This window comes from Coregonus lavaretus, assembly GCF_964263955.1.
Source record: "Coregonus lavaretus genome assembly, chromosome: 3".
Lineage (NCBI taxonomy): Eukaryota > Metazoa > Chordata > Actinopteri > Salmoniformes > Salmonidae > Coregonus > Coregonus lavaretus.
Genome location: NC_139990.1, coordinates 45,363,665 through 45,388,110, shown reverse-complemented (window position 1 = coordinate 45,388,110; position 24,446 = coordinate 45,363,665). Strand labels below are relative to the sequence as shown.

The 24,446-nt window shown below is 42.3% G+C and overlaps 2 protein-coding genes across 6 annotated transcripts in view; one reads left to right on the top strand and one right to left on the bottom strand.

The window, feature by feature from the left end:
* Positions 1 to 1,139: 1,139 nt before the first annotated feature.
* Positions 1,140 to 13,504, top strand: LOC311118510 (retinoic acid receptor RXR-beta-A-like). Of its 5 annotated transcripts, none has more exons than XM_084157639.1 (12): positions 1,140 to 1,294; positions 2,278 to 2,475; positions 2,719 to 2,863; positions 4,730 to 4,909; positions 5,368 to 5,391; positions 5,760 to 5,920; positions 6,234 to 6,363; positions 9,501 to 9,627; positions 9,943 to 9,984; positions 10,085 to 10,176; positions 10,277 to 10,382; positions 11,158 to 13,504. In XM_084157639.1, exons 2-12 carry the CDS (start codon positions 2,335 to 2,337, stop codon positions 11,303 to 11,305), a joined length of 1,296 nt encoding a protein of 431 aa, XP_084013765.1. In that variant the 5' UTR covers positions 1,140 to 1,294; positions 2,278 to 2,334; the 3' UTR covers positions 11,306 to 13,504. The 5 variants fall into 5 exon arrangements, with proteins under 5 accessions (XP_084013765.1, XP_084013764.1, XP_084013763.1 ...); XM_084157638.1 differs by having other exon boundaries at positions 1,154 to 1,294; positions 2,325 to 2,475; positions 5,763 to 5,920; XM_084157637.1 differs by having other exon boundaries at positions 1,154 to 1,294; positions 2,325 to 2,475.
* Positions 13,505 to 18,798: 5,294 nt separating this feature from the next.
* Positions 18,799 to 24,446, bottom strand: part of LOC311107476 (FH1/FH2 domain-containing protein 3-like) — a gene marked incomplete at its 3' end in the record, with an annotated part of 171,805 nt that continues 166,157 nt past the window's right edge. The window contains exons 24-28 of the mRNA XM_084149972.1: positions 24,290 to 24,446; positions 22,893 to 22,916; positions 20,056 to 20,251; positions 19,429 to 19,596; positions 18,799 to 18,881 (exon numbers count right to left, since the gene is read on the bottom strand). The exon at positions 24,290 to 24,446 is cut by the window's right edge and continues 36 nt beyond it. Of these exons, the coding sequence (XP_084006098.1) occupies positions 18,799 to 18,881; positions 19,429 to 19,596; positions 20,056 to 20,251; positions 22,893 to 22,916; positions 24,290 to 24,446 (628 nt within the window). The remainder of the gene's footprint in view (positions 18,882 to 19,428; positions 19,597 to 20,055; positions 20,252 to 22,892; positions 22,917 to 24,289) is intronic.

The following is a 24,446-nucleotide window of genomic DNA, read 5'->3' as shown; positions in this document are numbered from 1 at the left end:
CAAAAACCACATGATAATTGACCAAAATTACGTAATCACATTGTGAACCTGTTGATAATGGAAAAGTCATTGGTAGGTCTATTCGCTTACAGACAGAAAGCAATTGTCCAAGATTGGACAGTCCAAGTCATTAGTAAGATGCTAAGAATGTGGTTGAGCAATTCAGGTTACTCTGTATGAAGATACCTTCCCAAACGGGTAACAATATAGTTACTGTCTTTTGCTGGTCTGACAAATGAGCGTAAAACAAAATAATTAATCAAGTTAGCGACAGAATTGTTCACTCAAGGGCATGATTAGTGATCAGCAGACCTACTGTTCCCCTTTAAAGAACAAGGAAGTTTAAACTCTGCTTGATGCAAAAGACTAGGAGCCCGCACTGGGGCACATACGTACGTGAGAATGATTCCCATGTTACATGTCACAAATTTAAAATCAGAATCAGAACTAATAAAGAACACAACCACCAGGGCAAAATGAGCAAACAAAGTAGAAAATAGAAGATTTAACAGTACCTCTGTCATCTCCCGAGGCTGCTTAGCCAACTTCCCATATAGGCTCAACTTCCTAGATTTGCAAAGGCTACACCAAAATATACAGTATGCTAAATTGCATTTTCTCTCAAAATAATCACATGATGAGAAAAGTGAATAAACAAACAGACATTGAGCCATATTGGTTGTATGTCTTATTTTTATTGTTTTATTATTATTTAAGCCAAAATATATTTGAGATTAAGAATCATTGTGAAATAAAGCAGTCTAAATGGCTTACATGCATGTTTTAATTTTAGTTTAACCAGCTGTCCTCTTGTCAAACCACCACCATTATTCAACCATTAAATGTATTAGGAATTTGCAGAATAATATTTTATCATCAGGTGATAAATATCCAAAATCGAGGTCCAAAATCTATGTAGTCTACATTGATTTACATCTATTCATAGTAGCCTAGTTGTATAGTTACATTTTTAAAATCTAATGTTCTTTAATTTGTGAATCTGTTGATTTTCCTTTATATATTAGCTACGGTATATAGAGGGAAATTGCTACATTAGTCCTACCCCTGGTCCATGTTGCAACTGTTTTGCCTAGAGACATTGTGGCTCTAAAGACACTGTCACTGGCATTGAGCCAACATGGCTTCCTTTCCGTGTAAACAACAACAGCATCAAGTGAAGGGGGTTTGAGTTTAGGCCTATTACCTCGCATATGCTCTGTCTCTTGGATTTCGCAAATAATACGCAACTATAAATAGTTATGTAACCTACAACGATGTGCCGAAGGTGTTTCTAGTGAGTATATTGCGCCCCCCCCAATTGTAACTCGCTAATTTATATTTTGAGGCCAACATGAACGTTAGTTAGCTGGCTAGCCTGCTAACGTTAGCTCGCTGGCAAGCTACCACCACCAAGGGATATTGAGTTTGAAGCAGAGTTATCTAGCGAAACATGGTGTGAGTTTTTTTAAAGGTTGATAGTTCGGTACAATTTATGCTTGCTGTGATATTTAATTGCATACAATCAACGTATACATATTTTTAGTTTACATACAGTAGCAACGTGCTAGAGATTAGCTAGCTAACTAAAGTTAGCTAACGTCTGGTCTAATTTACCATTGCTTGCGAACGTTCGCTTGTTAGCCAACAGTACATGTTAGCTTTTCAATTATCGCTAACGCTGGATTAAAGTGATGTCTCATTGGACCACTTGGATGAAACCAGTGTTTATAAATTTTCTTAGCTAACTACGATTAGCTAACGTTAAAGTAAGCTGACCGTCTCATATTTACAGCTATCTAGCGAGGTAACTAGTTAGCTATGTTCGTTAGTTAGCTAACGTAACTAGCTAGCTACGACGTTTGTTTTATTTTAGCTAGCTAGTATATTGACTGGTAATGTGAAGAGAGGCCTGTCAGTTTATACGATTAAGGAGTATTTATCATTAATACAGTAGCGAGCATACCCCATGCCATGGTAGCTAGCTAGCATGACAGTTATCTAGTCCTTTCTAGTTTTAGTTAAATAGTTTACCTAGCTAGCTAGTAGGAACAACCTAACTAGCTAGCTACCGGTAAGTAATTTGTTAGATCAAATAGTTACTAATGAGAATACCGAATGTCTTACAATCAACTGAATATCGTCAGTTGTCTAAGTAGCTAGGGGCCTACAAGTGGCATTTATGTAAATACTAATACATTTCGCTGGCCACATGAAGTAGCTAACCGTAAAACATTTTTTTGTTATCAATTGTGATAAAGTAACCTTCAACCCCAACAGATTATTGTCCTTCAGACAACTCATCATCCTCCTCTCCGACTGGGTAGTTCAATAGCCATGTCCTCGCATCAGCCCACCAGTTCAGCCTCCAACAGTCCCACCAGCACCTTTGGCTCACCTTTCTCAGTCATCAGCCCCTCACTGGGCTCCCCTGGTGTGGCACCCTCCATGGGTTATGGGCCTATTAGCAGTAGTCAGGTGAGAAACAAACCCAAGGACCTTCTTTTGCTTTTATGTTTGCATTTGAATGATCCTACTCTGTATGTGTTTATTCTCTAGCAATATTTCCAAGCTCAGAGAAGTGCAAGAGTTTGTTGCTCCACACATAAAGGCTGACATTTAGGCTAGCCTAGATGTTTTTTTTTTTTTTTTAATCAGTCATGATAACAGTATTGTTATATTTTGTTTGTTTTTTTTCTTCACTTTTTTGTTTGTGCACAGATCAACTCTACAATGGGGATGCACTCGATCAGCAGCTCCGATGATGTCAAGCCCCCGTTTGGCTTGAGGCCTATGTCTGCACACAGCCCTGGGATAATGCTCTCCCAGAAACGCATGTGTGCCATCTGTGGAGACCGCTCCTCTGGTGAGTGCTGTGCACTAAGAGCAGGGTTAGTAGAGGTGAAACGTCGGGCCGGGGACTTATTTTAAATCCCTGGCAATTTCAGAGAGGATAATCCTTTTTGTCAGCTGTCTTCAGCTGTGTGTCCTGACCTCTGCATCAGTCTAACCAATGTTCTTTACTGGCCTGTTTGATTCTATGTCAGTATATAAACACTAAAGGCTTTTGAAATGCTGCAGATCCATTAATTAGCGAAGCTCTGTGTAACTCTGCTCGTAAAAAAACAAAAAACTCCTCATTCCTACATAGTGTTGCACGGTATACCGGTACCACGGTAATATCACAGTACCAAAACGTCATGATACCAACATTTTAGAATACTGTAGTACTGTTTCATATGATACTACCGACGTTTTCAGCCCTTCCTATCTCAAGAACCTGCTGGCGCCAGTTATAAAATGTATATAAAGTCAGTTTTGTTTATAAATGTAGTTGAATTTAAGCAGCAGTCACTAGTCTCTTGTATGCGCAGGTCACGTGTTGCAGCTGTAATCAGCCAGCCGCATCCCCTACCAGCCCGCCCCTCACTCACCTGCTTCTCTCCGTCCGTTCTTCCTCCATCAGTTAAAAAAATTATTATTTAGCTGTGATGGCGAGCGGGGATGCAGACCCTGATGAGTGTTCTGTTAGATTTGTTACATTGGAGCAGCGCGCAAAGCGAGCAATGTTGATACATTGTATCATTTCATCGCCTGTTATAACCAAGAGCACAGACCAGTCTGAGTAGACTTTTCAAGTTCACGGTCATGCAGCCTCTGAGTGTCAGAGAGGGAAAATGGAGCACCGCTTGGTGACAGGCGTGCTTGCTGCTTTACAGCAAAGAAAAGGGCTTGTCTCGAAGATATGACCCATATTACCAGAGATGGCTTTTTTTATTTCTATCGGGATTCACACATATTTTATATAAATTCAAAAAAAATGTAGCGAGCCATTTTAAACTAATCCCGGGTCGCTAATTATTGCTTTGATAACGAACAACGTTGTTCAGTCATGTTACCTAGCTAGCTAACATCCTGGTAACTTGACAGTAGGTTTAGGCTCATCTGATTGGCCCAGGAAGAAAGGAAAAGGGTTTGCTACTCATGAGATGTAGGCCTAATGGAAGACTAAACGATTTCAAAATCTATTTCTTTCTGGTGCTCCTTAAATTCTGTTTGGTGCCTAACGTTTTAAGAGTTGGGAGCATTGTGTGTATGTGTTTGTGGGAGAGTGCAAGTGGTGTGTGTGTGTGTTTTATGAGAGTGAGGGAGACAGTGTGTCTGTCTGTGTTAACTGAAGAGTAAAGAAGGTTTCATGCAATGTTTTCCCCTTACTCACACAATGACATGCAGATCGTTATGCATGTACAGTATATCACAGGAGGTTGCTGGCACCTTAGTTGGGGAAGACAAGCTCGTGGTAATGGCTGGAGTGGAATCAGTGGAATGGTATCAAACACATGTTTTCTATGTGTTTGATGCCATTCCATTTGCACCGTTCTAGTCATTATTATGAGCCGTCCTTCCCTCAGCAGCCTCCACTGATGTATATTCCTTCCTCCTATTCCTCCAGCCAAATCACAGAAAGGCCTTTGCAAAACTTTGCAATTCAGCCATTCTATGCATTATTCTATTATACACTGAACAGTGTGAAGTTAAATTCAATGTGTTGTATTGAGTAGAAGTGTGAATTTTTTGAAAAAGTGAACAAGCGTCCGGGGGATGAGGCGAACAGGATTCTAGGCCACTGATTTTTCCCCCACTATGGTACTACTTGGTCTGGTGTCGTATCGTTTGTAAAATGTTGGTGTCGTGACAAGCCTACTCTCTCCCCCCCCCTCCCCCCACGCAGGTAAGCACTATGGTGTGTACAGCTGTGAAGGTTGCAAGGGCTTCTTCAAACGCACAGTTCGCAAGGATCTGAGCTACACCTGCAGGGATAACAAAGAGTGCCTGGTGGACAAGCGCCAGCGCAACCGCTGCCAGTACTGCCGCTACCAGAAGTGTCTGGCTATGGGCATGAAGAGGGAAGGTGAGGAGGGGAGGGGAGGGACTGAATGTTTGGAGCATTCATATTTAATCAATTTTGATGAGCGTTTGTAGGAGTGCTTTTGAAAGGGCAACATAAATAAATAAAAAGATTGAGAGATTGAGAAACTTGTGGGTTTTTAAAACCTGCAGAATCTCCAACTTGACTACATTTTTTTTCAAAGTAGGCTGTTGTAAGAATATATTTTGGATAGACTCAGAAATTGTATAGTTCAAAGGCCAGAATAATTTGGCCAAATGATTGAATATAGGCCTAGCCCAGTAAAACCTTTGACGATCACTTCTATTTGATCATTTTATTGTGTGGGGGAGGGTACGTTGTTTTCAAAGTCATTAACAAAACAGAGGGGGAGAGAATATCGGGGTAGGTTCATATAACTAACCCCTCTCTTCCTCTCTTACTTTTCTTTCCCCCTATTCTCTCTCTCCCTCCTTCTATAGTGGTCCAAGATGAACGTCAGAAATGTAAGGATAAAGTCATGGAGAGATGAAGAATGATGTGATTGGATGTGGTATTGAGAGATTGCAATTAAACACCAAATGCTCGGCACACACTGGTAGGCTAATTCTCACATCACAATGGCTAAGAAATGAAAGACGTGAATGCATTATGGTGTAAAAGTATACCAATTTGACCTTTCACCCTGTATGGATGAAGCCTAACACGAGTTAAGATGGGCACAACAGGGTGTCCTCCTTTCTTTTCTAACCCTGTGACTCCACTCCCTCCCGTCCCTCTCCTATTAACCCCCACCCCTCTTCCTGTCTCCCGTCTCTCCCTCTCCCCTCCTGGCTGTGTGGTGTGGTGTGGTTGGGTGCATGGCGGGGTGCAGCAGTCCAGGAGGAGCGTCAGAGGATCAGGGAGCGAGAGGAGGGACTGGAGTGCAGCAGTGCTGTGAACGAGGAGATGCCCGTGGAGAAGATCTTGGAGGCGGAGACGTCCGTGGAGCAGAGGGTGGAGCTCCACTCTGACGCAGGCTCCGCTGGTAGCTCTGTGAGTATACAGGACTATACTGTTGACTGGATCAGTATTAGGGTTGCGGAATTTTGCGACGCTAATAAGTATTCGGATAGAGCGGTGTCACCTCAAGGAATTACCTGGCTCCGATTTATAGCCTACTGCTCAACTCTTGGGACGAATATACTTTAAAAACATTAGATAAACTTCTGTCTGTTTAGCATCGAGATTAAAGGTGTTTTCTTTCCTACTAGGGATTATTGCATTATTTCTAGCTTCAGGATTGGCTTTTAGGGTCTGATGTTATTGCATTTTATGGGATTTTTCTATCTTTTTTTTGTGGTTTTAGCCCCATGATGCGGTGACAAACATCTGCCAGACTGCAGACAAGCAGCTGTTTGCATTGGTGGAGTGGGCCAAGAGGATCCCCCACTTCTCTGAGCTGCCCCTGGATGACCAGGTCATCCTCCTGCGTGCAGGTACCACTGCCTGGAGGGAGGGAGACACCAGGAGGGTGGATGTGATATGCACTGTCTCAAAGAATAGAGTTTAAAAGTGATTTTCTGTTCCTGTATTCATTCAAGAGGCAACCAGAGTAGTGCATATGATGGTGTACATTTCTCTACCAGTGCAAAGCCCAAAAAGACTGATCATAGAGAAGGAGCTGCCCCTATTGTGGGGATATTTGTAACTGCTGTCAATTGTATTACATGCCCGTATATCCTGCTATTATAAAAAAAGACAAGACAGGGAAAGAAAGACCAGAAAAGAGATGGCTCCTAAAAATAAATACAAATATTTAAAATAATAAGTAACATTTTTTATAATAAATGGTTTAGTACCCAAATGTGTGGTTTTTTAAAAAATATAAATAAAAAAGAAGAAAGAAAGAAAGAGCAGCCGCTAATTTTATGCTTTATTCCTCCTCTTTATCCGTCCTTCGTCAGGGGGCTATTGTAGCAGAAATGTCTTTATCCGTCCTTCGTCAGGGGGCTATTGTAGCAGAAATGTCTTTATCCGTCCTTCGTCAGGGGGCTATTGTAGCAGAAATGTCTTTATCCGTCCTTCGTCAGGGGGCTATTGTAGCAGAAATGTCTTTATCCGTCCTTCGTCAGGGGGCTATTGTAGCAGAAATGTCTTTATCCCTCCTTCGTCAGGGGGCTATTGTAGCAGAAATGTCTTTATCCGTCCTTCGTCAGGGGGCTATTGTAGCAGAAATGTCTTTATCCGTCCTTCGTCAGGGGGCTATTGTAGCAGAAATGTCTTTATCCGTCCTTCGTCAGGGGGCTATTGTAGCAGAAATGTACAGTCGTGGTCAAAAGTTTTGAAAACAACACAAGTATTGGTCTTCACAAAGTTCGCTGCTTCAGTGTTATGAGATATTTTTGTCAGATGCTGCTATGGTATACTGAAGTATAATTACAATAATTCCATAAGTGTCAAAGACTTTTATTGACAATTACATTTAGTTTATGCAAGAAGTCAATATTTGCAGTGTCAACCCTTCTTTTTCAAGACCTCTGCAATCCGCCCTGGCATGCTGTCAATTAACTTCTGGGCCACATCCTGACTGATGGCAGCCCATTCTTGCATAATCAATGCTTGGAGTGTGTCAGAATTTGTGGGTTTTTGTTTGTCCACCCGCCTCTTGAGGATCGACCACAAGTTCTCAATGGGATTAAGGTCTGGGGAGTTTCCTGGCCATGGACCCAAAATTTCGATGTTTTGTTCCCTGAGCCACTTAGTTATCACTTTTGCCTTATGGCAAGGTGCTCCATCATGCTGGAAAAGGCATTGTTCAGCACCAAACTGTTCTTGGATGGTTGGGAGAAGTTGCTCTCGGAGGATGTGTTGGTACCATTCTTTATTCATGGCTGTGTTCTTAGGCAAAATTGTGAGTGAGCCCCCTCCCTTGGCTGAGAAGCAACCCCACACATGAATGGTCTCAGGATGCTTTACTGTTGGCATGACACAGGACTGATGGTAGCGCTCACCTGGTCTTCTCCGGACAAGGTGTTTTCCGGTTGCCCCAAACAATCGGAAAGGGGATTCATCAGAGAAAATGACTTTACCCCAGTCCTCAGCAGTCCAATCCCTGTACCTTTTGCAGAATATCAGTCTGTCCCTGATGTTTTTCCTGGAGAGAAGTGGCTTCTTTGCTGCCCTTCTTGACACCAGGCCATCCTCCAAAAGTCTTCGCCTCACTGTGCGTGCAGATGCACTCACACCTGCCTGTTGCCATTCCTGAGCAAGCTCTGCACTGGTGGTGCCCCGATCCTGCAGCTGAATCAACTTTAGGAGACGGTCCTGGCGCTTGCTGGACTTTCTTGGGCGCCCTGAAGCCTTCTTCACAACAATTTAACCTCTCTCCTTGAAGTTCTTGATGATCTGATAAATGGTTGATTTAGGTGCAATCTTACTAGCAGCAATATCCTTGCCTGTGAAGCCCTTTTTGTGCAAAGCAATGATGACGGCACGTGTTTCCTTGCAGGTAACCATGGTTAACAGAGGAAGAACAATGATTTCAAGCACCACCCTCCTTTTAAAGCTTCCAGTCTGTTATTCTAACTCAATCAGCATGACAGAGTGCTCTTCAGCGTTGTCCTCGTCAACACTCTCACCTGTGTTAAGAGAGAATCACTGACATGATGGCAGCTGGTCCTTTTGTGGCAGGGCTGAAATGCAGTGGAAATGTTTTTTTAGGGATTAAGTTCATTTTCATGGCGAAGAGGGACTTTGCAATTAATTGCAATTCATCTGATCACTCTTCATGACATTCTGGAATATATGCAAATTGCCATCATCAAAACTGAGACAGCAGACTTTGAAAATTAGTATTTGTGTCATTCTCAAAACCTTTGACCACGACTGTATATCTGTCCTTCGTCAGGGGGCTATTGTAGCAGAAATGTCTTTAGCTGTCCTTCTTCAGGGGGATATTATAGCAGAAATGTATTTAGCTGTCCTTCGTTAGGGGGCTATTGTAGCAGAAATGTCTATTGTCCTTCGTCAGGGGGCTATTGTAGCAGAAATGTCTGTCCTTCGTCAGGGGGCTATTGTAGCAGAAATGTCTTTAGCTGTCCTTCATCAGGGGACTATTATAGCAAAAATATCTTTACTGTCCTTCGTTAGGGGGCTATTGTAGCAGAAATGTCTTTACTGTCCTTCGTCAGGGGGCTATTGTAGCAGAAATGTCTTTACTGTCCTTCGTCAGGGGGCTATTATAGCAGGAATGTCTTTACTGTCCTTCGTCAGGGGGCTATTGTAGCAGGAAAGTCTTTACTGTCCTTTGTCAGGGGGCTATTGTAGCTGAAATGGCTGAATCCACTAATTTGAAGGGGTGTCCACATACTTCTGACCATGTAGCGTAAGAGCGCAAGAAGCAATCCATGATCTATCATTTGATACATTATTAATCCAATTTATCAGTAGCACCATGAGTTAACTCTGTTGGACAGTAGCAAATGCCCCAGAGGTTGTTGATGTCCCTAATAAGGTCCTTCTCTGCTCCTCTCTGCTCTTCTGTCCTGTGTATCTGTCCCGTCCCATCGGTCTCTCCTCCCTCCTCTGCTCCTCTCCTGTCTTCTCCCCTCTCGTTTTCTCCTGTGTGTGTCAGGATGGAATGAACTTCTGATCGCCTCATTCTCCCACCGCTCCATCGCTGTGAAGGACGGGGTCCTGCTGGCCAATGAGCTGCACCGGGACAACGCACACAGTGCAGGGGTGGCGGCCATCTTTGACAGGTAAGCACACAGTGCAGGGGTGGCGGCCATCTTTGACAGGTAAGCACACAGTGCAGGGGTGGCGGCCATCTTTGACAGGTAAGCACACAGTGCAGGGGTGGCGGCCATCTTTGACAGGTAGGCACACAGTATGCGGCTAAGTTTCCCCTTGGTACAGATCTAGGATCAGCTTCCCCTAACATTAACCACTAGTGGGGAAAACGTACAATATTATAATAATAGCATAATTACCATCGAGATGTGTGTATAATAACAGTGTTGTATTAAATTCTGTGATCATCATAATGTGAAAACACGCTGTAATTGACCCCACAGGGAGAGTGTGCAGAGTGCAGAGGTGGGAGCCATATTTGACAGGTAATAAAACACACACACACACACACACCAAGTATATGTCTATGTCGACAATTTTTGACATGTTCTGTTTTCACTTGTCTTCCCTCCGTTCCTCCTATAGAGTTCTCACTGAGCTGGTCAGTAAGATGAGAGACATGCAGATGGACAAGACCGAGCTGGGCTGCCTCAGAGCCATCGTCCTCTTCAACCCAGGTACTCTATTATTAACATTAGTCCCTCATACAATGTTACCTCTGCACGTTTACTGTCATGGTTTCGTTCCAATAACTGTTGTGTGTTGTCCCTCCCTCAGACGCTAAAGGTCTATCCAACACCGGGGAGGTGGAGCTCCTGAGAGAGAAGGTCTATGCGTCACTGGAAGCCTACTGCAAGCAGAAATACCCAGAGCAGCAGGGAAGGTAGGCATTCATGTGCTACATGCTTTAGTACTAGTATCCCATACACTAAAAGGAATGTACATTTGTATCATGTCTAAAACAATATATGCTAATCTGCTATCCTGTGTTGTGCTGCTAACTGGCACTGTAAGTGCTAGGAGTGTTGCTGTTGCATTCATGTAGCTTATTAATGTCCTGTTACAGAGGGTAGTGCGTACGGCCCAGTACATCACTGGGGCCAAGCTTCCTGCCATCCAGGACCTCTATACCAGGCGGTGTCAGAGAAAGGCCCTAAAAATTGCCAAAGACTCCAGCCACTCTAGCCATAGACTGTTCTCTCTGCTACCGCACGGCAAGCGGTACCGGAACGCCAAGTCTAGGTCCAAAAGGCTCCTTAACAGCTTCTACCCCCAAGCCATAAGACTCCTGAACAGCTAATCATGGCTACCCGGACTATTTGCTCTGTTTATTATCTATGCATAGTCACTTTACCTCTACCTACATGTACATATGACCTCAATTACCTTGACTAACCTGTGGCCCCGTACATTGACTCTGTACCGGCACCACCTGTATATAGCCTCGTTAATGTTATTTTATTATTAGTCTTTAATTATTATTATTATTTTAGTAAATACTTTCTTAACAGTTATTTTTCTTAACTGCATTGTTGGTTAAGGGCTTGTAAGTAAGCATTTTACTGTAAGGTCTACACCTGTTGTATTCGGCACATGTGACAAATACAATTTTATTTTGATTTTGTTATTTCATTCCCTCCCTCTCCTCCCCTCCTCAGGTTTGCTAAGCTCCTCCTCAGGCTGCCAGCTCTACGTTCTATTGGCTTGAAGTGTTTGGAGCACCTGTTCTTCTTCAAGCTGATTGGTGACACCCCTATCGACACGTTCCTAATGGAAATGCTTGAAGCGCCTCATCAGTTGGCATAGAGTGGAGAGGTGTTCTGTGGCCGGGGTTAGATAGCTTGGGTCTGGGGATTTGCTGGAGTGGGACTGCACTTTTAGTTATTTGGGGAATTCAGCAATTTCTCTCACTGCTGTCTGGGTTATGCTATTTAGTACACCACCACATTGTCTCTTTCAGAGCATACATCCCTAAGACTTGTGATCTACAGGCTGGTGCTATATATTAATATAACTTCTTGAATAACTGAGAGAGGAAAAAAAATAGTAAAGTATTTTTAAAAAATTGGACGCTTTAGTTCCCTTACTCTGGTTTATCGAAGCTACAATTTGGGTAAATGTTTTTATATAACTATGTTCATGCTTTTTAGACGAACCCCAAATGATAAGCTTAAATTCTGTAAGTGATCCCACCCGTAACCTGTTTTTAAAATGAAGGTAACCTGGATGCAACGAGACTAATTTAACCTTTTTATCATTTATAATTGGAACAAGATCTTTTTGAAAAAAACATTAAAAACAGGTTTTATTGTCAAATCTTGGGAAAGTACATTACTGTACCAAGCGAGCGCTCACTGCATACCATGTGTCTGACTCTTAGCTCCTAGTGGTTTTGTATCCCTCTCAGATGACCAGAAAGCAACATGTTAACAATAAACCCAGGATACAAAATGAGTAGGTGAATCACAACCGAACACGGAGCAGATTTGTGTTGACTGTGTTGAGTAGCTTTATTTGTCTAGTAATATGCTATTAGCGTTGTTTATCTCTTTGCTGTTTTGTAAAATGTAATCACCTTGCAGGCAAAAAGATTGAGCTACATTGCACATTTTTGCAATGTACTATTTCTACACCATACTATACAAGTAATCAAATGTCTGGCCAGCAAACAGTCTAGTGTTTGTACTTTTGGTGCTATATGACAGACATTTGCCATAACTCATTTCAGCCATACACCAAACTGCAAACAGAAAAAATTATGCAAGAAACAAAAAAATAATAATCTAAAATGTTGTAAATGTAGCAATACAAAATGAATACATATGCTTTCTTTCTGCTTGTCAACTTGTCTGTTCTGGGGTTTTTACAAAGTTAATCATTGTCTGTTTTAGAAAGGGAATACTCCAATATGTAATTTATCTAAACAATTGTAAGGTACTGTGCAAATATTGTTCAGGGAAAATACTATATATTGATAGGTTTGAATAATGAGGTCAGGAGACAGACAAATTATGTAATAATTGATATGTGCCCTTGCTATTAGTTCACCAATTGTATAGAGCAGATCATGTCTTAGGTTGTACTGGATTCCCTAAAGCCCTGTTTATACATTTACATTTTAGTCATTTAGCAGACGCTCTTATCCAGAGCGACATACAGTTAGAGAGTGCATACATTTTCATACCTGGTTCTAACATGCATCCTTTGTCCTGATCCTGTCCACATTCTGATTGTGCCCACATTTTCAGACAGATGTAGACGATTAAAAGATGCATTGTGATCAGATCTTCCTGACCACCCCAGGAGGTAGTCAGGCACGCATTGTGTCTGGGTATCTTACAAGTGTAGACATATGGACAGTGAAACCATTTAAAGCACAATTATTCCACCTTCTAAAATCATTGACAGGTGGCACCATTGTCTTATGGCAGTATGTGTCATAAAGTAAATAAATACATATTATTTTGATAGAATAGCTCTCAAATAATTTGCATACAGGGAGGGACCAGGAAATCTGGTCACAATGCAGACACACTGGACAGATACGAGACACATTTTACTACCATGTGTAAACATATTTCTGAGAATGTGGACAAGATCAGGAAAAAGGACGCGTGTTAGCACCAGGTATAAACGAGGCTTTTGAATCACATTCAGCTGAATCTCATTGTTTGGGAAAAAATTTTGTGCGTTCTATAGTAGTAGTTTTTCCTGTTTCCTTTTTTTTTGGAGCTAGTTGTCTTGTTCATCCTCTCTCTGCTTACAGTTTATTAAAAAAAACACAAACCGTAATCACGTTTAAAGATCCCTGACACCTGTGGACATAGACATATTAAACAAGACCAAATATGAGTTTTGTATGATGATCATGTGTGAACACCTGAACAAGTGTATTGGTATATGTGTCATTATCCTGTATAAGCTCTGGAGCAGTATAAAGATCCGTGTGGATAAGTGAATTACAGCTTGGGTAATGTGGACTGAAAATAAAGAGGTTCAACTTTTCTTTCTTGTCAATTGAATGTTTCTTTGTGGTTTGTATCGGATGTCAACTTCTCACAGACAAAAGAAATGGGGGGAACTCTGTGGCATTGAGAAGTACAAACATAATTTAGTTAAACAAAACAGATTATTATTATTTTTTTTACATTGCGTCTGTCTAAATTAGAGTAAAATGTTGCCTTTGCCTTATGACCTTGTTGGGCTGCAGTACGAGTCAGTCACCACCAGAGGAACCCATACACACCGTCAGCGGTTGTTTCTGTCCTGCTTCAGAGCCCCCTGTTGGTTAGCCTTGTCCAATACCCTCCCTGTTGGTTAGCCTTGTCCCATACCCTCCCTGTTGGTTAGCCTTGTCCCATTCCCTCCCTGTTGGTTAGCCTTGTCCCATTCCCTCCCTGTTGGTTAGCCTTGTCCCATTCCCTCCCTGTTGGTTAGCCTTGTCCCATTCCCTCCCTGTTGGTTAGCCTTGTCCAATACCCTCCCTGTTGGTTAGCCTTGTCCCATACCCTCCCTGTTGGTTAGCCTTGTCCCATTCCCTCCCTGTTGGTTAGCCTTGTCCCAAACCCTCCCTACTGGATAGCCTTCCCAGGCTGTATGTGCTGTAGTGTAGACAACTCTAGGCTATAGTACAGCCAGGGGAACCGGTTTCCAAGTGTAACAACATTGACAGGAGTGAAAATGATGGACATGAATTCAGTATGCTACAGTATATGGTGGGCATGAATTCAGTATGCTACAGCAGATACAGTATATGGTGGACATGAATTCAGTATGCTACAACAGATACAGTATATTGTGGACATTAATTCAGTATGCTACAGCAGATACAGTATACAGTGGAAATTAATTCAGTATACTACAACAGCTACAGTATATGGTGGACATTAATTCAGTATACTACAACAGCTACAGTATATGGTGGACATTAATTCAGTATACTACAACAGATACAGTATATGGTGGACATTAATTCAGTATACTACAACAGATACAGTATATGGTGGACATTAATTCAGTATACTACAACAGATACAGTATATGGTGGACATTAATTCAGTATACTACAACAGATACAGTATATGGTGGACATGAATTCAGTATGCTACAACAGATACAGTATATGGTGGACATTAATTCAGTATACTACAACAGATACAGTATATGGTGGACATTAATTCAGTATACTACAACAGATACAGTATATGGTGGACATTAATTCAGTATACTACAACAGATACAGTATATGGTGGACATGAATTCAGTATGCTACAACAGATACAGTATATGATGGACATGAATTCAGTATGCTACAGTATATGGTGGGCATGAATTCAGTATGCTACAGCAGATACAGTATATGGTGGACATGAATTCAGTATGCTACAACAGATACAGTATATTGTGGACATTAATTCAGTATGCTACAGCAGATACAGTATACAGTGGAAATTAATTCAGTATACTACAACAGCTACAGTATATGGTGGACATTAATTCAGTATACTACAACAGATACAGTATATGGTGGACATTAATTCAGTATACTACAACAGATACAGTATATGGTGGACATTAATTCAGTATACTACAACAGATACAGTATATGGTGGACATGAATTCAGTATGCTACAACAGATACAGTATATGGTGGACATTAATTCAGTATACTACAACAGATACAGTATATGGTGGACATGAATTCAGTATGCTACAACAGATACAGTATATGGTGGACATTAATTCAGTATGCTACAGTAGATACAGTATAGTGCCAGGCTATTAGTAGTGGCTCTGGGGTTATTACCAGAACACATTTAAGAAAGAATTATACTTTTTTTTCCCTCACACAACAAATTCACACAATGTCGCTGAATGTTTCTTAAAAGCCTTTTTATTGCAAGATTTTAATACATACAGTTTTTGTTGGAGGAGGGCAAAGACGCAAGAAAAGCTCACAAAGTCTGGATGTGCTTGTGTCCAAGTCCCACACTGACTTGTTATGGTACAGCAGTGGATGAAAAGGAACTAATATATCCAATCAGAGACAACATGGGTTGCATCCCAAATGGCACCCTGTTCCCTACACAGTGCACTACTTTTGGACTCTGGGCCCTGGTAAAAAGTAGTGCACTATATAGGGAATAGGGTGCCATTTGGGACACACAGCCATGTTTTATTGCATGCGATGGAATCAAAGGCTGCTGAAGGTTCCATATATTCCAATATTTCAGATTGAGCCGACATATGCAGCGTTTACCATGAATGCAGTCTACGCTAATGCTGGAACATTGGCTTTACATTTCAATCACGCTATAACGCTGAACTTCAGCGATACAGATTGAATCCAGCCCTAGGTGGTTACATCGATCACTCCGTCTATCCTAATGTGTTTCAAGTCATGTGCAGAGTTAAAACAATAAAACATAAACGCTAAGCCTCTGAGCATTCAAATCAAATGAATCTCCTTTTATCGCTAACATAACGTGACACACCACATCTGTAGACATTTTTTTTTAACCATGCATGGCTTGGTTTTCACTTAAATTACAATTTCCATAGAATAACACTGCTTTAAAAAAAAAAACTATAATACACTATTCTATACAAAATACCAACAAATGAAAGACATAAAACACATCGTTGTGACATTTACATCATTTTACAGCATTCTTCCCCCATTATCACTTTACATGTACATTGAGTTTTTTTAATTTTTAATTTTACAATACTCAAAATTACCATCTGAGAAAAAGGCTGAAAGAATATACTTTCTCACTTTGTTAATGTTCTGGTTTTCCTCAATAAAAGACGCATGCTACAAATGGTGTATAAGGTGCTGGATAGTTTCATACCAAATTGTAAGTTCTCCATGAGAAAGACATATAGGTGTGTGACTGTTATGTTGTGGCGTGGTTTGTGTTGCTGCAAGCATATATTCTTTCATGTTTAGTCGACAATGGCTATGTTTCCATCACAGTGAATGTTTGTTACTGTGTAGAAACTCTCTACACAATTCCAAATGTAAACTGGAATTATGCACTTTAAAAAACTAGCTAGCTAGCTGACTACAACCACTATACCTCAATAAAAGTCAACAGTGTAGGAAAGTTCAGATATAGTATATGCCCTAATTTTAAATTAAGGCAAATGGAAACAACTAATATATTTTTGTACAACCTTTTTTTGTGACAAAACTGCTAAAATTGAAATATTGTCTCTAGACACTCAGCTATAACTCTAGTTTAGTTGTCAAATGGAAGAGAAATGTTTCCAGGACATCAAGCCATGGAACATAGTACTGAAATGTATTAATCTAGGAACTAATAAAAACAGGAAGTCACAGCTGTTGAATTGACCTATGGAGGAAGTACTTTCATTACACACAGTAATGTTTTCTGTAACAAATATCTCCCTGAACATGACTGAATAAATAGACTTGTCTATAAAAGGCACTCATTCAGTTGAAGCTCATTAAGTTTTTCTAGAATAACCAATTATTAATCTCTTACTTTTTTTCTATTCTTAAATGTTGCTTAAAGAGAGAGTATGTACATGTAACTAGTGTAAATATATCTCCCTGTCAGATCTAACACCCTACAATAAGTATGTTTCAAGCATAGAAGAAATGTCCTGCAGCAAACAACAGCAAGAGCTTGCGTAACACTGGTGTCATGCATGCAACACGTGTAATTGTAGGTACTAGGCAGGCCTAGAGGCTAAAGCTTGAACATGTATGTTGTAGGTAGGCCTATAGGTTAAAGCTGTAACATTCGCTACGCGTGATTGACAGACATCGGTCTGTCTGGACCCAGTAGCATCGTCCCTTCTGTACACTTGTCAACTCACAGACTGTTCTCACCAAAGTTGATGACTCTGATATGTTATGTGTTTTTTAAAAGTGGAATAGAGTAATTAAATTGTATGTAGCAAATTATACTTTCCCTCAACACATCATGGCGTGTCCTCTTGGAATTCCAGTTTGTTCCATCTGTGTAAAATCCAACTTAATCAACAACATATGTGACAAATTTTTGTTTGCAAAAGTCAATGGAATCTGTTCACCTTTCCTCAGAAATTAGATGGTATAATCAACTGTGCTACTGTTTCATTGCTGGTTCTATCTGGTGTATTTTTAAAATTCATATATCTGAGTGGTACATCAGTGTGTGTCAAGGATTTCACATTCCTTTCCTCTAAATATCCAACTTCTACATCCAGTGCAAATATTCCTTCTCTGAGCACCTTCTTCTCACGCATTAAAGTATTTTAAAACCCCCAAAAACGACCACAGTAGTATAGTAGAACAAAACAGCCTGTGGACACAGCCATTTCTATATAAACAAATGCTCATCATTAGTGGGGATAGATAGCATCAATGCTAACGTCTTTAACATCAATGCTAACGTCTTTAACATCAATGCTAACGTCTTTAGCATCAATGCTAACTTCTTTAGCATCAATGCTAACTTCTTTACTATTCAACGAGGCCTTTTGGGTTCAGACACAAGTCCACAGTGATTAAAGCACTCATGTGTGCTTCAGAAGTCCTGAGGCTAAAGGTCTTCTGTGTGGGTAAGTCTCAATTTGTATCTTTCAGTCACAGGGTGAATCTCAATTGAGAAAAAGGTTAGGGAGGAGGAACCTCAGATCTAGTCCTCCAATGCCTTGTATAGACAGAGGTGAGGATAGAAGACACAAGGAATCAAGGAAATACAACTGAGATTCACCGCTAGTCATGTGGTCACTATGAGCTTCATCAAGTGATTAAGACTTACATTTGGGATGGGAGATGTTCCTCAAAGACCTCAGCCTCGTATTCAAACGTTAGGAGAAACAACTGATAGGAACAACATGAAACACTCAAGTCGGCACAGCAGCATGGTGTAGTGGTTGGGATGCTGAACTCTACCTGAGTGTGTGTGGAGCTGGGTCATCTGGATCACTGAACCCCTTTAACTGCCCCTATACCAATACCACTTTGCCCACTTAAAACCATCTATTAACCTGGATGAGGACCATAATCCTCATGGTCTCTTCCTGACAATTGTCTACCATCTTAACCAGGTGGCACACTGTGTCACAGCTACCTGCACAAACCACAGACAGAAAGGTGAGCTACAGTCATCATAAAGCTGAACCAGGGGAAAGACCAAGCTAAGCGATGGTGCAGCAGTGGACTGGCTGGCTGGTTGAGCAGGGGTTAGAGGTCAGGGGTCAGTGAAGGGCGGGGCAGTAAGAGGGTTTCCCAGGTCTCTGTGTGTGCTGGGCTGCTGGATCCAGCTCTACTTCTCTTCCTGTCACACAGCCATCTCTGAACCACTGGACAACCCCAAGGCATTGGCCTCCTCTGGCGTCAGACCGGTTTTCAGTGTTCTTCTCACTGTAGAGAGGGAGAGGGAGAGGGGGAGGGAGAGAGAGAGAGAGAGAGAGAGAGAGAGAGAGAGAGAGAGAGAGAGAGAGAGAGAGAGAGAGAGAGAGAGAGAGAGAGAGAGAGAGAGAGAGAGAGAGAGAGAGAGAGAGAGAGAGAGAGAGAGAGAGAGAGAGAGAGAGAGAGAGAGAGAGAGAGAGAGAGAGAGAGAGAGAGAGAGAGAGAGAGAGAGAGAGAGAGAGAGAGAGAGAGAGAGAGCGCGAGGGGACAGGAGTCATGAAGAGGTTTTAATAGAACTGGATGTATTTACTGTAGCAGTGTGTTGTTAGTGTTGTGTTGAACTGTATCACTCTTCAGGTGATGCTGGAAAATAAGATAGTGTGCATTAACACTGACAGAATATCCACAATTAGATGTCGGAGGCAGTTAAACCTTTGGCCACACCACATCCAAAGCTAATGTAAGGATACTTTAAAAAGAAAAGTTGCAAATCTGATGTCAAACAAAGGCAACTCTTACTTCAAATATTTTGTTAGTGTAAAAAGGCCCTCTGACTCACGTGACTTGCGGTTGGCTCTGGACCTCTTCCTCTCGCGAGGCTCTATCCGTGTCCTGGGCCCCTGAGTGGCTGACCTGACGATGCGCTCCATGATCTCGTCTGCAGCGTCTGTCTCTGTGCAATTGGGTGGGTCATCGATCACTGATGAGCCCCATGGACCCACACGGCCTAGGAGAGAAGGAGAGAAGACAAGGAGAGGAGAGAAGAGAAGGAGAGAAGAGAAGGAGAGAAGAGAAGGAGAGGAGAGAAGGAGAGGAGAGAAGAGAAGGAGAGGAGAGAAGACAAGGAGAGAAGGAGAGAACAGAAGAGAAGGAGAGGAGAGAAGGAGAGGAGAGAAGAGAAGGAGAGAAGAGAAGGAGAGAAGAGAAGGAGAGGAGAGAAGGAGAGAAAATAAGGAGAGAAATGAAGGAGAGAAGACAAGGAGAGAAGAGAAGGAGAGAAGAGAAGGAGAGAAGACAAGGAGAGAAGACAAGGAGAGAAGACAAGGAGAGAAGACAAGGAGAGAGGAGAAGGACAGACAGGATCAACCTCATGTGTAGTGGAGCTGGCGGTTGTAAAAAAAAAAGTCCTTCAGAAGTTTATCTTTTTTCCAGGAGTTGTGTGAAGGTGGTGGACCGTCAGACTGACCTGGTCTGCTGGCTCTGGTGCGTGTGCGTAGACCAGGCACGGTGGACGCTCCACTCTCACTGCAGCCCTGCAAGCTGCTCTTCAGCACTGCCTTCATGTTCTCATGCTCTGCTGCATCCTCTGCATACTGCAGACCCTGCGGCAGCACACCCTCCTGGCTTACAGGCCCCGGGGCGCTACCGCCAAACTTTCCATCCTGTGGGGTGGAGGAGGAGAGAAGAGCTAGGTTAGAGATGAAACTTCCTAAATCTATGTATTAAAATGGTTCAATTGGTCATCATTCTCTGGCACCATCAACAGCACTCTGAAACAATTAGAAACGGTCACATGCTGCGTGCACTTTTTAAAATTGTATCCCACAAACAGAAGCCATATTTATTTAGTATCTGTAACAAACCAACAACGAACAAACCAATAACCCCACCCCAACAAAAACACACACTCAAAAAACCATTCAACACATTTCTTTGTCATAACTTATTAGTCATAAGTTAACAGTACTTAGACCTAAGTTATCAGCGCTATGTGACGACCGTCTTATGAACCTTTACATTACATACAGTGAAGTAAAACCTAACCATCTGTATTGAAACCTGCTGATTTCTTCCCTGTTGACAGTCAGAGCCATCTTGGTTCCATTATAGAACAAACAGAGCTGTATAACCTGATCCTGGTCAGCAGGCTGTGGCTTCATCCCAAATGGCACCCATTCCTTTTATAGTGCACTACTTTTGACAAGTACTCTGGTGAGAAGTAGTGCACTATACTGTATAAGGAATAGGGTGGCATTTGGGACTCAGGCTCTCATGTGGACCTCATTGGGTTTTAAGAGATGAACCTCTGGTTCTTATGAGGTCTATTACCCTGGATTAGGTTCTATCAGGAAGTGCTTGTCTGTGGATTCTGACCTCCTGGGGTCTGGTTTGAGTTTGGCCTACCCTGCTTCCCTTGCCTGTGGACTTGCAGTGAACAGAACTTCCATAGCCTACCTTTCCACACACACACACACACACACACACACATACACACTGATAAGGAAGCACGCATGCACGCACACAGACGCACACGCAAACACACACATACACACACCCCTAACCCTAACCCCTAACCTAACTCTAAACCTAACCTCTAACCCCTAACCAAATGGCACCCTATTCCCTATACAATCAAATCAAATCAATCAAATAAAATGTTATTGGTCACATACACATATTTAGCAGATGTTATTGTGGGTGTAGCGAAATGCTTGTGTTCCTAGCTCCAACAGTGCAGTAATACCTAGCTAAATGCTTGTGTTCCTAGCTCCAACAGTGCAGTAATACCTAGCTAAATGCTTGTGTTCCTAGCTCCAACAGTGCAGTAATACCTAGCTAAATGCTTGTGTTCCTAGCTCCAACCGTGCAGTAATACCTAGCTAAATGCTTGTGTTCCTAGCTCCAACAGTGCAGTAATACCTAGCTAAATGCTTGTGTTCCTAGCTCCAACCGTGCAGTAATACCTAGCTAAATGCTTGTGTTCCTAGCTCCAACAGTGCAGTAATACCTAGCTAAATGCTTGTGTTCCTATCTCCAACAGTGCAGTAATACCTAGCTAAATGCTTGTGTTCCTAGCTCCAACAGTGCAGTAATACCTAGCTAAATGCTTGTGTTCCTAGCTCCAACCGTGCAGTAATACCTAGCTAAATGCTTGTGTTCCTAGCTCCAACAGTGCAGTAATACCTAGCTAAATGCTTGGGTTCCTAGCTCCAACAGTGCAGTAATACCTAGCTAAATGCTTCTGTTCCTAGCTCCAACAGTGCAGTAATACCTAGCTAAATGCTTGTGTTCCTAGCTCCAACAGTGCAGTAATACCTAGCTAAATGCTTGTGTTCCTAGCTCCAACAGTGCAGTAATACCTAGCTAAATGCTTCTGTTCCTAGCTCCAACAGTGCAGTAATACCTAGCTAAATGCTTGTGTTCCTAGCTCCAACAGTGCAGTAATACCTAGCTAAATGCTTGTGTTCCTAGCTCCAACAGTGCAGTAATACCTAGCTAAATGCTTGTGTTCCTAGCTCCAACAGTGCAGTAATACCTAGCTAAATGCTTGTGTTCCTAGCTCCAACCGTGCAGTAATACCTAGCTAAATGCTTGTGTTCCTAGCTCCAACAGTGCAGTAATACCTAGCTAAATGCTTGGGTTCCTAGCTCCAACAGTGCAGTAATACCTAGCTAAATGCTTCTGTTCCTAGCTCCAACAGTGCAGTAATACCTAGCTAAATGCTTGTGTTCCTAGCTCCAACAGTGCAGTAATACCTAGCTAAATGCTTGTGTTCCTAGCTCCAACAGTGCAGTAATACCTAGCTAAATGCTTCTGTTCCTAGCTCCAACAGTGCAGTAATACCTAGCTAAATGCTTGTGTTCCTAGCTCCAACAGTGCAGTAATACCTAGCTAAATGCTTGGGTTCCTAGCTCCAACAGTGCAGTAATACCTAGCTAAATGCTTGTGTTCCTAGCTCCAACAGTGCAGTAATACCTAGCTAAATGCTTGGGTTCCTAGCTCCAACAGTGCAGTAATACCTAGCTAAATGCTTGGGTTCCTAGCTCCAACAGTGCAGTAATACCTAGCTAAATGCTTGGGTTCCTAGCTCCAACAGTGCAGTAGAATAGAGTGCCATTTGGGAGGCACCTCTAGTATTCAGTAAATACTGTAAAGACTGTAAATACTAAATCTAGTAGATGTTTTTTTTAAATGTTGCCTGTTAGTAGAGTTACATTCTAGTAGGACTCAATAACAACTCAAAGATTTGGCAGTACACACACACATGCACCTGTTCGCACTTTCACACACACACACCCATACCTCACCGTCCTCTTCATCCTCACTCTACAGACGAACAGGAGGAAGATGAAATGAAGAGGAAGACACATACAAGGAGATGTTAATGGTCCCCTGTAGCTCAGTTGGTAGAGCATGGCGCTTGCAATGCCAGGGTTGTGGGTTCGTTTCCCACGGTGGGCCAGTATGAAAATGTATGCACTCACTAACTGTAAGTCACTCTGGATAAGAGCATCTGCTAAATGACGTAAATGATAATAAGGCATGTGCTGGAGGCGTCATAGTCAAACAGAATGAGCAGAAATATGAAAATAATCATGAGGAATGTTCTATTGTGTAAATGTCTTTGATGTGTGAAGAGGTTATCTAAAACCTGCTGTCGACTATTAACACACGTTTAGTCTTTTTAATACTTTTTATGGTCCACAAATTCACCAATGGGTATGACGACCACACAACTGTGCTCCGCTCCTCCCTGTAAGAGCAGCGGGATCACGCTGTGGGCTAGATATTTCTGCTGCAGGGACATCCAAAGGTTTGAATTTTTCACACAGTGATTGAATTAGGGTGCTCTTGAACTGGAGGGGAACCCCACCAAGGACAACAGGCCCTGGAGTGCTGCTCCATCTCCCTCCTACAGCCGGCTGCAGGCCCCTCTGGGCTGGAGGGAGTTTAATCATCACACAGGGAGGAGGGGGAGCAGAAGGAGGAGGAGGAGGAGGAGGAGGAGGTGGAGAGGGAAGAGGAGCAGGAGGGGTAGGAGGATGGGTATAAGGAAGAGGAGTAGGAATGCGAGGAGGGGATCAGTCCTGCTGTTTTACAAGAGGATACATTGGAAATAGATCACTGATTATTGTTACAGTAACCAATCACTGTACTGGATGTATGAAACTATGCTGATGTCATTGGAAATGATTGCGTTGTCTGAGGTGACCTGTGGCCACGGGTTTGGAGAGTGAGCAGGTATGAAATCCTCAGGATGAGAATGAGGAAGTTGAAGAAAGACATTGAGAGAGTCTCAGTTGAAGAGAACGCAGGAGAAGACAGGAGAAGACAGGAGAACGCAGGAGAATGCAGGAGAACGCAGGAGAAGATAGGAGAACACAGGAGAAGATAGGCGAACACAGGAGAACACAGGAGAAGAAAGGAGAACACAGGAGAACGCAGGAGGACACAGGAGAAGATAGGAGAACACGGGAGAACACAGGAGAAGACAGGAGAATAAGGACAAAGGACAAAGAGACAAGGGACTAAAAGCATTTAAATATACAAGGTCTGCGTCCTTAATGGCACCCTATTCCCTTTATATTGCACAATTTTTTAGCAGAGCCCTGGTCAAAAGTAGTGCACTATATAGGGAGTAGGGTGCCATTTGGCCCACTTCCCATGACCAGGCCTGTTAGGTGAACAACAACACTCACATCTGTGATCATCTTTCCTCTGGTCTTGTTCCTCTCTCTGTGGTTGGCCCTCTTCTGTTTCTGCTGCAGGACGCGTTCCCGCGTGGTCCGGTACTCCAGGGCAAACTCACTGAGGATCTTACTGAAGCGGTGGATGCTGACCTCCCGCACAGCGTAG